We start from the raw sequence: 16,243 nt of genomic DNA on the forward strand, positions 1-16,243 counted from the left end.
TCAGTCGTCAATGATAAACTTAAAGCTTTTTATTTGAAAGGACCACAGCTGATCTTCTGACAATAACAGCAGGAAGAAATCTGACCATCGTTAAAACACTGCACTATTTAAAAGTCCTGAATTACTTTTTTAAATGATAACAAAAAAAAATCCATCCATCCATTTTCTTCCACTGTATCTAGAGCTGGGTCGCAGAAACAGACGTGTACGCAGAAAGATCGAAGCAAAAATCATGTGTCAATCAGTCAATCAGTGTTGGCCTCATCCAAGTTTTGATCCAAACTTTTACCATAGACTGTTTATGTAAATGGACATAGCTAACCTGCTAGCCACCGCGCTCCAAACAGGAAGTGATCATGGACGTGTCCCGGCTCAAAATAGTCTCCTCTCTCTGTCCCTGCTGCTGTCAGACTCGTCATTTTGGTCTTAAATGTTCGTATTAACCTGCTCTACATGATCCTGGGGTTTTTATTTCTCTATTTTGTCCATAAATCAAGATTAATCAACATTAATAACAGACAAATCAGGCAACTCCCGCTAGCGTTAGCAACAGGTTTGATTGACCCCCGCTAAACCAAAACAGTGGTGTGGGGCAAAAAGGGGCGTTGCTTTCCACAGTCTCACTCCGGATTGGCTCTTTGGTTGCAGTTATTCTTAATGTTTTTGCTGTAAAACCCCTCACCACACACTTTATACCAGGGGCGGGGTCAAACTCAATTTCACTGAGGGCCACATCAGCAAAATGCTTCGTGTCAAATTTGCAAAAATATAAAAAAATATGTCTGTGTAACTGCATAACTTCTGATAAACTGACATTTTAACATGACATACATTTAAATTTACCTTGTAGCGGGGCACATAAAATGACATGGCGGGCCGCATTTGGCCCCCGGGCCTTGAGTTTGACACGTGCTTTATACACTTTTCTCACACAGGCGTTAACATTTTCTCACATTTTCTCTCGTTTAAACTCTCTCAAAGTTCAAACCTTCGTAGGCGTCTTTGTCGGTGCGAGAAAGGTGAACAGTGATATAGTCTAGGAAGGGGAGGGCATCTGACTTTACGCCGCCTCACATCACCACGCAAACCACCTGACAATAAAACAGCCCGACTAAAAAACTAAACTTTCTTGCGTGTAAACACTTCCTGGTTGGCCACACTCCCAAAGCAGCTCATTTTGTCATAAATAATCTTGCTGTATTTTGTCGTTTGTTGTTGTTTTACCGGCTGCGGTCTGCAGAGGGCGCTGGCCGTGTCCTGACGCTCCTCGTGGATGTCCTTGTTTACCGCTCTCATTATTTCGAGCTCTGTGACCTTCCCCTGAACGCTCAAAGCACAGCGCGTCCAGGAGCCTCAAGTGATGGATGTGGAGCTGCAATCGGACCAAACTCACGCACTTCCTTTTGAGAAAACCACACAAAGTCTTTATTATCACGTGCAGTTAGAGGGAAAAGTGAAGAGGCCGCTGTTTTCTTTGTCGTGCAATGATTTCGATTTCCTGATTTCTTTCCTACGGTGTTGTGAATCAGCCTTGGCCCGACACACTGTGAGTTTTATGATGATTATTGATGATTATTTGTGACTTTATTCCAATTTGACCTGCTTTTTTTACAGTGTATGAACGTGCATTGTGTTCTTTGTCCTGATTGGCTGAGACAAGAGAGAGACGAGAAAGAGATGAGAGAGTGACAAGAGAGACGAGACACGAGAGAGAGATGAGAGACGAGAGACAGACGAGAGAGAGACGAGAGACAAGATAAGAGAGAGACGAAAGATGAGAGACAAGAGAGAGACGAGAGATGAGAGCGTGACGAAAGAGACGAGAGAGAGATGAGAGAGAGACGAAAGAGACGAGAGACGAGAGAGAGATGAGAGAGAGACGAGAGAAACGAGAGACGAGAGAGATGAGAGACACGAGCGAGAGAAGGACAGAGATGAGAGACGGGAGAGACGAGAGAGACAAGAGAGAAACGAGACACGAGAGACGAGAGGGAGACGAGAGAGATGAGAGGGAGACGAGAGACAAGAGAGAGACGAGAGAGACGAGAAAGAAACAAGAGAGAGACAAGAGAGACACGAGAGATGAGACACGAGGGAGACGAGAGAGATGAGAGAGACGAGACACGAGAGAGACGAGAGAGACGAGAGGACGTTTCCACCACACCAAGACTGACGCAGGTGCAAAAAGTGACGCCGATATTTGAAAATGCGAGAAAACATAAACCTGTAAGAGACCAGAGTCTGAGACCAGAGTCTGAGACCAGAGTCTGAGACCAGAGTCTGAGACCAGAGTCTGAGACCAGAGTCTGAGACCAGAGTCTGAGACGTCGCCTTCAGCTCCAGATGAAGCTCCTCGACGCCAGAGCAGGAGGAGAAGTTGGACACACGTTCTGTACAGTTGTCCCTCGTTTTATCGCGGTTGTGCTGTTCAGTCAAATTTAGATAAACGCTGACACTTTCAGAGACACTTTTGTACAATTTGACTGACAGCGCTGTGTTCAAGTCTATTTTCTAATATTGATGTATATTTTTTGTGACTATTTCTATTCTCTTGCTTTTCTTAAACTTTTCTTTACAGAATTGGACTTTCCCCACTGTATCTTTAATCTTCAACAGAACAAACGTCAACACAAAGAAAAAAAAGCACAAAACTCTCACACGTTTATCTGTCGTTCATTTAAAGGCTTAAATTGTGCGACGTGTGTGTGCTAAGTGTGTAACAAACGTGCTAATATTGTGCAAACTGTGATGTTGCGCCCTCTGCTGGCCTCATTAGACCTGATCTCTGTGGACATTTTCTTGTTGCACAAACAAAAGGTTCTGACTCATTCCCATGATTCATGTGAGTCTAGACGAAGATGCAAGAGACGAACCTCACGGCGAAACACACAGCGAAACACACAGCGAAACACACAGTAAAACACACGGCGAAACACACAGTAAAACACACGGCGAAACACACAGTAAAACACACGGCGAAACACACAGTAAAACACACGGCGAAACACACAGTGAAACACACAGTAAAACACACAGTAAAACACTAAAACGCACAAACGCTGTCAGAGGCACTTTCATTATTGGACATGAAAAGATAATTATTCAAAACAGTTGGAAATATTTCAACAAAAGTGAAAAGTTTATTTGTGTTTACTACAACTTTAAAAAGGACGGTCTATAAACACAGACACAGAAACAGGCTGTGTGTGTGTGTGTGTGTGTATGTGTGTACAGGACTTTCTCATGTTACACACAGATTGTGTTGTGATCTTATGTGGCGCCTTAACGTCCTTCATGTTTTCACTGTCACAGACGAGTCCGACAGAAAAAAACAAAATATTCATGAATAATTCTGATTTGCAACATGGAGTTTGTTTGTTTAGCAGAAAATCACACACAGTAACATACAACACACACACAAACGCACACACAAACACACACACATACAGCAACATACAACATACACACAGATACACACACAGCAACATACAACACACACACAGCAACATACAAAACACACACAGACACACACATATACATACAGCAACATACAACACACAAACAGCAACATACACAGACACACAAACACACATATACATACATACAACAACATACAACACACACACAGCAACATACAACACACACAGATACACACAAACACACATATACATACAACACACACACAGATACACCCCAACACACACACATTCACACATATACACATACACATGTGATGTGTGCGTCCCCTGAACATGTGATGTGTGCGTCCCCTGAACATGTGATGTGTGCGTCCCCTGAACATGTGATGTGTGCGTCCTCTGAACATGTGATGTGTGCGTCCCCTGAACATGTGATGTGTGCGTCCTCTGACCATGTGGGACCCTCGCTCCTCGCTCTCCTCTGCCCTGCGTTTAACCTCGGCTCTTTGAAATGTGCAAATGAGCTGCTGGTGTCGTGTGATGCTTCATACGGTCAAAAAACAACAGGAGCTGAGTAAATACACACACAGAGACACACACACACACACAGGACAGGGCAGGGGTTAATGGAGTTAACTACGGCTTCACAGAGAGATTTATTCAAAGGCAAATTAAACTGGAGTCTTGATGAAGTTATTTTAAGACGCACAAAATAACCTGTTGTTTTCCGAGACACAATTTGCACAGTAACCAACTCTTGTGTTTTTGTTCTTGCTTTTCTCATTTCCAAAAGTATCTTCAGACTCAGATATTTCTCTTAGCCTTATGGGAACACTCCAAAGAGAAAAAGATATACATTTTCATCAGTATCTCCCTCTCCGAGCTCGCGGACAGGCCTATAATTGTGTGCGCGCTGTTACAAAATAATTGCTAACGTTGCTAGCGTACGCAGTTGCTCAATCATTTCGCGGAGCTGCCCTAGTGTTTCAAAACTGCAAAACAATGTTGTGTAAATTCCCAACTACTGTCAATTAAAATCACTTAAGATCACGTAAAATCACCGTCTTGCTGTGAGGAAAGACTGTATGTGTCAAACTCAAGGCCCACGAGCCAAATATGGCCCTCCACATCATTTTATACGGCCCTCGACAGGGTAAATTAAAAGGTTTGATCGATTTAAAATGTCCTTTTACCAGGAGACATGCAGTTACACAGCCATTTTTACATCTAGGCAAATGCACATGCAATATTTGTAACTTGAATAAGTTATAAATACAGAAACAGTTAATGAACAAATTAAAAAAGTAGCTAGATTTATTTTACATCTGGCCCTTTCAGAGCAGCCATTTTGCTGATGTGGCCCTGGTATATGTAAATGGACATAGCTAACCCAGTAGCCGCTGTGCTCTAAACAGGAAGTGATCATGGGCTTCGCTGATTGGCTCTTTGGTTGCTATGATACTCGCGGTCGGAATTTCAAACATGGAAATCGACTCCAGATTAGCCGCTATAACTGCTCTAGCCTCGGTTAGCTTCATCTGACTGGAGCTGAACGCTGTGGGTGACGTCGCACTCACTTAATCCACTTCTTCTTTACAGTCTGTGATCTTTCCTGAACAGTTTTATTTAACTTTTGTAAATACGACATTGACGTTTTAAAGAAATCTGAATCAAAATACTTTTACTGGCATTGTCGGTGAACACAACTTCGCAAACTAGGAACTTTTTCGGTGATAACGTGCAACATAAAACACTGAATAATACAACAAAAAAGAAACAAAAACATAAAACAAAAAAGGGCCTAAAAGAGTTTCGTAAAAATCAGTATTAAACATTTTCTTAAGTATCAAAGTTCTAGCATCGCATTAGTGTCAACCCAATCTGCATCATAATCTGGCTGTAGATTAGCTTCTTCAGACATTTTTACACACTTTCTAAGCGCCTGCTCCCTGCTAAACCAGCGATGCGGGCGGGAAGAGGCGTTACCTTCAACAGCCTCGCTCCTGATTGGCTCTTCGGTTGCTATGATACTCGCGGTCGGAATTTCAAACATGGAAATCGACTCCAGATCCGCCGCTATAACTGCTCTAGCCTCGGTTAGCTTCATTTGACTGGAGCTGAACGCCGTGGGTGACGTCAAACTCACTCCACGTCTTTAAACAGTCTACAGGCGTTAATATCCTCTCATTTAGTCGTAGTAGCGTTTATTGTGCTTCAAAATAATCAGAATAATCCTAAATAATTGATGAGCAGTACGATAATATTTCCCAATTTTAATGGTACATAGTAAACGGTCACATTTTTATACAGCGCCTTTCCATTTTCAACTCACTTAAGAGAGCGGTTCCTTGACGTAAAGCGCTTTAAGTGTCTTGCTCAAGGACGCAACAACAGTATTCATCTGTGAGAGCTGGAATCGCACCGTCAACCTGTGGGACACCGGATCCGAGCGCTCGACCGTTGGCGTTTATGTCGAGATTGGGATTCGAACGACCAAACTTCGGATCGGCGGACAAACGCAGACAACGGTAATTTAAAATCAAAATGAAACAGCAACATAACGGTTCAACGTGAAGAAAATGAAAAAATAAAGTTTGAAAAATGTCCGTAACGTTTCTGTCTAAGTTTTGATAGTAGCGTCAAAACAGCTGCAGCCCCAGTTTGTCCGTCTCTATCTAGAAATCCATCTTACGCTGCAGAAAACCACAATGAGCGGTAATAAATCATAATTGAGGAGTGATTCTATACATTCCCACGGCGGTTTGTTGAATCGGCGTCGCCCCCTCAACCCCGCTCCTCCTCGAGTCTCGCTCCGCTCCATTCAAACAGCCCCATTCAACTTTCTCACTCATTGAATCGGAGCGACGGCCATTGTCCTCCTCCGGGCTTCGTCTACAGAGGAATTATGTGAATTATAACAATACTCGTGATGGCCCGTCTCAATACGCGTTTCACGAAATAAAAAAGCGAGAATCCACAAATCTGAAAACTCGAGATAAACTAAGAACAACAAAATTAAGAATCGGAAAAGGGACGGGGATTGGTTTGTCCTCGTTAACGTTTTTTTTAAATATTTTGAAAGGTGTCACATTTTTATAGGCACTCGAAGAACTTTACGTCAAGAAAACACACACACATTCATACACCAGTGTGCGCACATTGAAACTGTGCGTCAAATTGATTATCGTGGGCAAAATTATTGCGATTAACGATTATACAGTATGTTGTGGTTTGCCTTTCGCAGTCTCGCTCTTCAGCCAATTTTACATAAACGTTGGATCTCAGTGTGACTCTGAAGTGCTGTACGTTTGCAATTTGTTTTCTCCCCGACAAAACCCACAATGTCGATGAAACGATAGAGACAAGAGAGAAGAGAGAGACGAGAGAGAGATGAGAGAGAGACGAGAGAAAGACAAGAGAGAAGAGAGAGACGACAGAGAGACGAGAGAAAGATGAGAGACACGAGAGAGAGAGATGAGAGACACGAGAGAGATGAGAGAGACAAGAAAAAGACGAGAAAGAGATGAGAGACAAGAGAGACGAGAGAGAGATGAGAGACACCAGAGAGAAGAGACACGAGAGAGACGAGAGAGACAAGAGAAAGACGAGAGAGAGATGAGAGAGAGACGAGAGAGAGAGACGACAGAGAGACGAGAGAGAGACCCAAGTTCCGTACAGTTCACCTTTCGCAGTCGCGCTGTTTAGACAAATTTACATAAACGTTGGATCGCAGTGTGACTCTGAAGTGCTGTACGTTTGCAATTTGTTTTCTTCCCGACAAAACCCACAATGTCGATGAAACGTTCTGCACCGACAAAGACGCCGACGAAGGTTTGAACTTTGAGAGAGTTTAAACGAGAGAGAAATGTGAGAAAACGTTAACGCCTGTGTGAGAAAAGTGTATAAAGTGTGTGGTGAGGGGTTTTACAGACAAAAACAGAGAGAATAATGTAAAAAATAAAGCTGATACTTCACGGATTTCACCTTTTGCAGGTTATTTTTAGAACGTGACCCCCGCGATAAACGAGGGACCAGTGTATCACAATGACGATTAAAAATGTTATGGTTATGAATCCGTTCCGTGTTTAAACGACTTTTATCTAACTGTACTTTTGTCACCAGTGAAAACAACTATGATCTAGCGCAGGCCATTATGAATAAACAGGGCTGTCCGTGGAAATTTGGGGGGCCCGGGTCAAGAAGCCTCACAATTCTGGGCCCCCCTAAAACCCTGAGGCCCCAGACAACAGACCTGTCGACTCGCCCGTGGATAAGTAGATTTTCTTTCTGCACATTCAGGCGATACAACAGCGATTATCTTTGTTGACGATTTTAAAAATGTGAAAAAACAGGATTAGTAGTACTGTAACTGGTTTACAGAGGCGCAGAGTTATGTCACTGGATTTAAATTAGTCACCGCGCTGAATTAATTGAGCGTTACACAACTTCCAGGAGCCAACGCTGTCGTCACTGCAATGCTAACGACAAGTAGCATGCTAGCAGTGCATAATCGAGGCCCGTTAAAATCTCTTACATGTAAACAAGAGAGATTTATAACATAGGAGCTGGGGTTACAAAATATCTTTTACACAAATCAGACCAAATTACACAAACAAAATTATGAAAAACTTAAGTAGAATACAACCCCAAAGTTCACTACGTGTTTGATTCCACATAATATACACAGTGTCGGCCTTGACTCGGCTTTTGTACTTCCCGGGACCGCACATGGAGCTGTAAAAGGTAATCAATTTGGACTTTACACGAGGTAGGTTTTACAAGGTGTTATTATTCCATCCGTCTCTTTAGTTAAACTTCAAACGTCCTACAGTGAGTCACATCGAGCCAAAGTGTCCTGCCCGAAGACGAGGGACGTGCAAAAATATCAAAATATCAATATACGTCGCGTTGTTTAATTTAATGATGCAGAATCAATATCGTGGGCTGCTGTATCGATATATTTTTTCGTGTATTTTACCTAATTATTCTGTTCCAATGCTGTTGTGTGGCTTGTTTAGAGGAAAGAAACTTGTTTATCCAGAACATTGGACATTTGATTCTCTGTTTTGTTGATTAAAACTGGTGTATTTCATATTAGCTTTGCACAGGAAGTGGTTCAACAAAAACTCAGTTGTTTTAGTCGGTATGTTTTGATCCTTCAGAGTCGTTAAACTGCACGTCTTTGTGTAAATGTAAATATGGAGCTCGTATAAACCGTGGATGAATAATACTGACACACGTGACAGTCTGTTCTTCTAATTAGCAAAATGCGCTAAACAAAATGCACTTTATGTTCATTCATCTTCAGTAAACAGAAGATAAATGCACCATTAACGTTTATTTTTTGTGAAAATGGGGTTGATCATTAAGGGTCACGAAAGCCTATATTTTTCACTGAATTGTATCGAATTTATTTGAAATATATCGTATCATATTGAATCAAAAAAGTACTGTATCGAGATGTGCATCGTATCATGGCCTGTGTATCGAGATATGTATCGTGACCTATCGAGGTATGTATTATATCGTGGCCTATGTCTCGTATCATGGCTTATGTGATATATGTATTGTATTGTGGCCTGTGTATCGAGATATGTATAGTATCGTGACCTATATATCAAGTTATGTATCGTATCGTGGCCTATGTATCGTATCATGGCTTATGTGAGATATGTATAGTATCATGACCTATCTATCAAGATATGCATCGTGTCGTGGCCTGTGTATCGAGATATGTATCGTATCGTGGCCTATCTATCGAGGTATGTATCGTATCGTGGCCTATGTATCGTATCATGGCTTATGTGAGATATGTATCGTATCGTGACCTATCTATCGAGGTATGTATCGTATAGTGGCCTACGTATCGAAGTATGAATCATATCGTGGCTTTTGTGAGATAAGTATCGTATCGAGGCTTATATATCGAGTTATGTATCGTATCGTGGCCTATGTATCAAGATATGTATCGTATCGCCAAAATCTTAACGATACCCAGCCTTACTGAAGACGCGATGTCACTCGACCTATGACATCTTAATGAGACCACGCACTTCGATAATGCGGCTGCTGTTACACAAAACCTTTAAAACTAATCTTACAAAATTACAAAATAATAAAAATAAATATTATAAAGCCACAAAGTTCACTACATGTTTGATTCCCCGTAAAAGTTTATTTCTTGCTCCTGCTTTTCTACTTCCTGGGGCTGCAGACGGAGCCATAAATTATAACTTATATTATACTGATATTATTCCATCCGTCTCTTTAGTCAAACTTCATGCAACGGCTTTTCCTACAGTGAGCCACAACAAACTAGGGACAATGAACAACAATATCGTTTATCGCGATAAAAAGAGTCAAAAAGAATCGTTCCTGGGATATTGTATATAATCGTGATAATCGCCGACAAAGATAAACCGCATCGTATCACCAGAATGTTCAGAAAAAAAACAAACTACTGAACTGCAGGGGAGTTAACGGGGGGGACAAAGAGGTCTGTTGTCCCGGGGTTTAGGAGCCCCGAATTGGACTCTCTCCCTATTAATATGTATTAGAGGGGGCCCATGTGAGACTTCTTGACCCGGGCCCCCAAATTTCAGTCAACAGCCCTGCTCTTCCAGAATATTCTCCGCTAAATCAAAGTTGTTTTCACTGATGACAAAGCACAATATTCTTTAAATAACTTATTCATGAGATTAAAATTATAATTGTTCATATCCAGAACATTTTAAACTGTCAGCAACTTAAATTTTACAACAAGCCAACGTGTCTTGCCCGAGGACACAATGTCACTCGGTGTTTGATGATTTACCGACACTACACAGACAAAAACACATGACGGTAATTAGAAAGTTCTTCCTGTTCATTACTGAATTTGTGTAATGACATTAGAGCCAGAACTACAAACCTTTGGTCCTTTATTTGGAAAAAAAAATGAGGATTAGTTGGAAACGAGGAACAGTTGGATCAGGATCTGGACAGGAGTGAGAGCTTTGTGCACAAAAACATATCTGACATCTTAATAACAGCTTGTTTTAAAATTATTTATTCAAATGTATTTAGATTAAACATAATTCCAAAGGGCAAACACATTCCCATTCTCAGTTTGAACCATATAAACACATATTTTACACACATTTAAGCCTCGATCATTTCTCTCTGATTAGTTTACTCTTAAAATCATTATTATTATTATTATTTATTTATTTTTTATTATGTATGTATAATTTTCTTACTATAACTATTTTATTTTTTATTATTATTTATTTATTTATGTCGAGCAGATTAATGAACGCATGTATCCAGTACAGCTTAATAAACAGTTCATTTATTTATTTATTTATTTTTATTTAAGCTAAAAAAAAAAAGTGGGAAAAATAAAATGTATTAAATCCCACCTCTATTTTCCATTAAACCACAGATTAAACCACAGATTTAAAAAAAAGAATATATATTACACACATATATACACATTAGGCCTGAGACGATATTGAAATTTTGTGTTGCGATTATCACGGCCAAAACGAGTGCGATTAACGATTATATCACGATAACGATTAAAGTCGCTGACAGTTTAGAAATGTTATGGATGTGAATAATTATAATTTTAATAAGTTCCATGTTTAAACAACTTCGGTATGTTGTACTTTGTCATCAGAGAAAATAAAATAGCAAAGAAAATTATGAATAAACAGGGCCGTCCACATAAATTTGGGGGCCCGGGTCAAGACGCCTCACAAATATGGGCCCCCTAAAACCCTGAGGCCCTGATAACAGACCCATTTGTCCCCCCCTGTCGACTCTCCTGCGGTTAAGTCGATTTTTCTGATGATATGATGCCGATTATCACAATTACTATTATATAAAATGTCCCATGAACGATTATTGTCAACTTCTGTCAGATAAATAAACCATAAAAGAGCCAATTTACTGAACGGCTCTTTGAAACCAACACATCCAAAAGATCCGGCTCCCATAAAAGAGCCTAAAAGTCCCATGACTCGTCAGGATTTAAAGTCTTTTATCTTCAAAGTGCTGTCCCCTCGTACTGTCAGGCCAAACCCCACGTGACCACATAAACGTGGGCTCGCGCGCTCCTTACGTCCTCCTCACGTCCGTGCGGTCCTCCAGCGGGGCCCCCGGGGGACCCAACGCCGCCCACAGCAGCCCGAACCCGGGGAGATGTGGAGATGATGAGGCGGAGGAGCTGCTGGGAGCCCGTCAGACCCGAGTCCACCGCCTCCTCACAACTTCCTGAAGTCAATCGGTAACTTTACAACAGCCACGACACAAACCGCCTAGCCCCGCCGCTGTTAGCTTAAACCGGGCACGACAACACGGTTTTAAATGTGTTTGGTTTAATCATTTGTACAGGAATGTCCAAAGAGTAACGTGAAACCGCCGAAACACACGTAGTTCACAATCACTGCGGACTAAAAACACCCCGCACAGCCGCTCCAGAGCCGAGGGTAACAGCGGGGCTAACCGTCACAGCCTGCCCGGGCTTCACTCACCTGTACCGCGGGGAAGGCGCCCGCTCCCTCCGCCGTGTTCTCCGGAGAGTGGTCGAACACTCGGTCCCTGTACAAAGCCCATAGTCCCACATTTGGGAAGAAAAGCAGAGCGACGATGAGCAGACCCGCGATTTGCAGTAGTCTCTTCTCCTTCCGCCTCATCTCGCTGCGTCTCTCTCCGGGGAAAGAACCAGGCCAACAGCGGCGGTGGACGGGCGCAGTAATCCCGCAGCGACGCACTTCCAGGCGGGGACAACTTTCACTCAGGCTCGGGAGGACGGACCGAGGCTGTGACGATCCGCCGCGGCCAACAGGCGAGCTCTCTGCCGCTAGAGGGAGCGACCTGCCGCCCACAGCCCCACGGGTCAGGAGGGGGCAACACTGCACAGACTGCGCACACTGCGCACAGACTGCGCATATACTGCGCATATACTGCACACATACTGAACACACTGCACACAGACTGAACAGACTGCGCATATACTGCACATATACTGAACACACTGCACATATACTGCATTTACTGTGCACACACTGCACATATACAACACAAACTGCACACATACCACACATATACTGCACACACTGAACACAGCCATACAGTCTGCAGAGTAAAGTGCATTGTGACATTTTCTGATTGGGTGAGACTCCATGGAGACAGATTGCTTTGCCAAGAATGTTCCACAGTGTGGCATTTATCATAGTCTATGTTGCATTTATTTTTTTCAATTACAGGTGTTTGTTTTTTTTGTTTGCTTGGGGTTTTTTGGTTTTGTTTTTTTTTTTTTACAATTTTTACTTATTCTACTTACAGGTCTAACTTGTCACGTGGATTGATGTTACTCGGTTGTCTCCATGGAGATACATTACTTTTCCAAGGATGTTCCACAGTATGACATTTATCCATCAATTTTGCATTCCCTTTATTCAATTACAGGTGTTTGTTTTTTTTTTTTTTTTTTTGTTTTTTTTCCTCTATTTTTACTCATTGTACTTATAGATCTAACTTGTATCTTGGATTGACGTTACCTGGAGGTAGATCTAGTTTAACATCAACACAGTGGAACATAAATAAATAAAGCGATAACAACCCTGCACCAGAAATGTTACACGGCGGCTCTTTAAGGCCACGTATTGAGTTGGGCCTTTTTATTTTCTGGTTGTTTTGTGCACATTTGGATCGTTTGCGCAAGGAATGGACAGAGACACATTGACCACAGTAAAGGAGCATGTTTCATTCACAAACGTGTAGAGTGTGTGTGGCAGTTTGGTCATTTTATTGAAGGGAAAAGAGCCAGATTCATAATTTATAGGCTCCATGTACGTGTCTGCAGGCTTAAAAAATCTAATAAAACAGTGACTAAACAACAGTGAAGTGCTATAGGCGCACGTCCGGCTGCCTGATGTGACACGACCTTATTCAACGCTGTCATACGTAAACGCTGGATGTGTGTTTTCTCGTCGGAGTCACACACTGTAATGAGCTTCAGTAGCCTAGTTTCACACTCTTTTAAAACTAATCGCACAAGCCGCTATAACAAATACCCCCCAGCCTGCTCTGTACTCCCAGCTCAGGTTCAGCCAGATTTCTGCATTTGGAGCAGAATGGCGAGTTTTAGCGAGTTCCCAAGATTTGCATTTTGATTTTTAGTTCAAAGCGTCGGGACATTCATTCAGTTTGCGTTTGGAAGTTTTAGCTATAACTTTCCGAACAGGCGGCCCGCGTTCACCTCAGTCCAGATTGTAAATGTCAAACGTAAATAACATTAGAGGCGGTATGGACTCGTGTCTTAAAAAGGTTCGAATATAATGACGAGAGTAGACTTTAGATGGACAAATTAGACACTTGAACGTTCATCTTAATAACACACACAGCTGCACATGTGTTTTTACCGTCTGCAGATGTGTTTATCAGAGTTTATACACAAATAAATCCCAAGAAGACACAACATTTCGATCTCTGTGGATGGTTTTCAGTGGTAACCTTGTACAGTAACATTGGATTGTTGTGAGTTTGTGAACAAATATTGTGAAACTCCATCTTGGTGTATCTCTGTAAGGTTAAACGAGCCGACCAATCACAAAGCAGCGTTGACGATTGTGCGGAAGTTAAAGGCGACTCGCTCAAATTAACCAAAGCAAACAAGGCGACGCCGTCAGACGAACTTTTAGCGAAATACTTCTGTCGTATAGGGCTAAATAAGTACTAAAAAAAAGACTCTCTTTTGAAATGAACGGATTCAGATTCAGATCCCATAAAAGAGCCAAACATTCCATCACTAGCAACAAGCATTTTTAGATTTTCAGAAAAGTAACTACCACAAAAATTAAAGGAGCTGTACTGGGAAGCAGTTACGCAAAACGAGTTCGCTAAATACTATTTTAGACTACAGTGGTCGCTCGCTATATCGCGGTTCACCTTTCGATGTTTTGCAGATTTTTTAGCGCAATTTTGGATGCTTTTTTACAGCGTATGAACGTGCATTGTGTCGTGCGTCCTGATTGGCTGTTGGACTGTAGACCATTGTGTCGTGCGTCCTGATTGGCTGTTGGACTGTAGACCATTGTCCATCAGTCTCCTCCGTGCCGTGTCTCCTGTCCAGTACAGAATGTGTTCAGACAAATTTACATAAACGTTGGATCTCAGTGTGACTCTGAAGTGCTGTACGTTTGCGATTTGTTTTCTCCCCGACAAAACCCACAATGTCGATGAAACGTTCTGCACCGACAAAGACGCCTACGAAGGTTTGAACTTTGAGAGAGTTTAAACGAGAGAGAAATGTGAGAAAATGTTAACGCCTGTGTGAGAAAAGTGTATAAAGTGTGTGGTGAGGGGTTTTACAGACGAAAACAGAGAGAATAATGTAAAAAATAAAGCTGATACTTCGCGGATTTCGTCTGTTGCGGATTATTTTTATATAACGTGACCCCCTGCGATAAAACGAGGTAACACTGTACATGTATTTAGCTACTTCCCGATCGATATGGGTTTTTTCATGTCCGATGCTGATGCCGATACCGTTTGTTTAGAAATACTGATTGTTTAGTTTGTAAAAATCGCGCAGAAGGTCAGATCTTTGGTTACATCCTGTTGAGAGAAAAGCACTCAAAGTTTGATTTTTAATTTTATTTTTTTGTCCTTTTCCGCTGTCAGCCCAATCAGATCCAGATAATCGTTCCGCATTTTCCGATCGCGTTCAGGTCAGCGGAGTGAAGCTAATCATCGCCAAACTGACGTATTCCAATTTCGGTGCAGTTGTGATTAACGGTCCGGCCTCGGTGGAAGGATTTTGGCGTTGACGGTTAAAGTCTTTATTGTTGAAGTTGTATTTTCCTGTTGACTCCTGGAGACGTTTGATGGCGCCGCGTTGCATCAGTCCTGCGGAGACGAGCCGCGGAGACAAGCGCTTTAAGGTTCACTGTAAATCACCGTGAGAGAACAAGACCGGCTGACACGGGAGATTGGGTTTGGTGCTCAGGCAAGAAATGAAATCCTCAATAAGTCTTCAGAGATTTTTATTATTAGTTTTTTTTTTTGGCTGGTTGTTGTTGCGGTGAGCGACTGGGAGCTGGAGATAGTTGCAGCAGGTTGGGTCTTGTGTAATTTATAACACGTAAACAGCAACGGAGGTTAGAATACTTGTTTTTAATGACAGAATACCGGCATTATAATGTATTTTGAATGTATTCCGTTACTTTTACATCGAGTTGCGGCGATTAATACAGCTTTACGTTCGGTGCAACAAGTAGTGATGTGATGTTCGTGGTTCTTTTGGATCTAGATCTACATTTTTAAAAGAACCAAACCTTTTCTTGTCTAATTTTTACGCATTTTTTTGTCCAGATTAACGTTGAACCATCGCAGCGATCAGTTCAGAAGCAGAGCGGCCGACGCGAGTGAGAGATTTCAGCACAAAAAAACATATTTGGCATCATGGTAACGGTTAGTTTTTGAAGTATTTTTGTTGTTTGGGTGTTGTTTCAGTGAGTAAATGCACTCCCGCTCTCAGTTTGAACCATTTTAAACACATTTAAGCCATGGTTTGTAGATAAAATGAGTTCTCACCTTGGATTTTGTCATATAGGCTTAAATAAATACCAACGGCTCTTTGAAATGAAGGGATCCAAAAGATTCAGATCCCATAAAAGAGTTGAAAGTTGCATCACCAGCAACAAGCATAAAGCGAATGTGTTCTTTTGAGTTTTAGAAAAGTAACTACCACAGAATTTAAGGGAGCGACATTGACCAAAGAAAGCTATTAGAATACTGACAAAATGTAGTTTTTGTGGCGATAGTAATAACACACA

The 16,243-nt window shown here is 41.8% G+C and overlaps 1 protein-coding gene across 2 annotated transcripts in view; it reads right to left on the reverse strand.

The window, feature by feature from the left end:
- Window positions 1-12,281, reverse strand: part of LOC117381576 (polypeptide N-acetylgalactosaminyltransferase 10-like) — a 131,084-nt gene extending 118,803 nt beyond the window's left edge. The window contains exon 1 of one of the 2 annotated variants that reach the window (XR_008648940.1): window positions 11,936-12,214. Coding sequence is in view for 1 of the 2 variants with exons in the window: in XM_055226636.1 (XP_055082611.1) it covers window positions 11,936-12,097 (162 nt within the window). In the remaining variant the exon portion in view is untranslated. Of the gene's footprint in view, window positions 1-11,935 lie in introns of both variants that reach the window. The other variant, XM_055226636.1, reaches the window with a different exon arrangement.
- Window positions 12,282-16,243: the final 3,962 nt, after the last annotated feature.

This window comes from Periophthalmus magnuspinnatus, chromosome 14 (genome assembly GCF_009829125.3).
Source record: "Periophthalmus magnuspinnatus isolate fPerMag1 chromosome 14, fPerMag1.2.pri, whole genome shotgun sequence".
Lineage (NCBI taxonomy): Eukaryota > Metazoa > Chordata > Actinopteri > Gobiiformes > Gobiidae > Periophthalmus > Periophthalmus magnuspinnatus.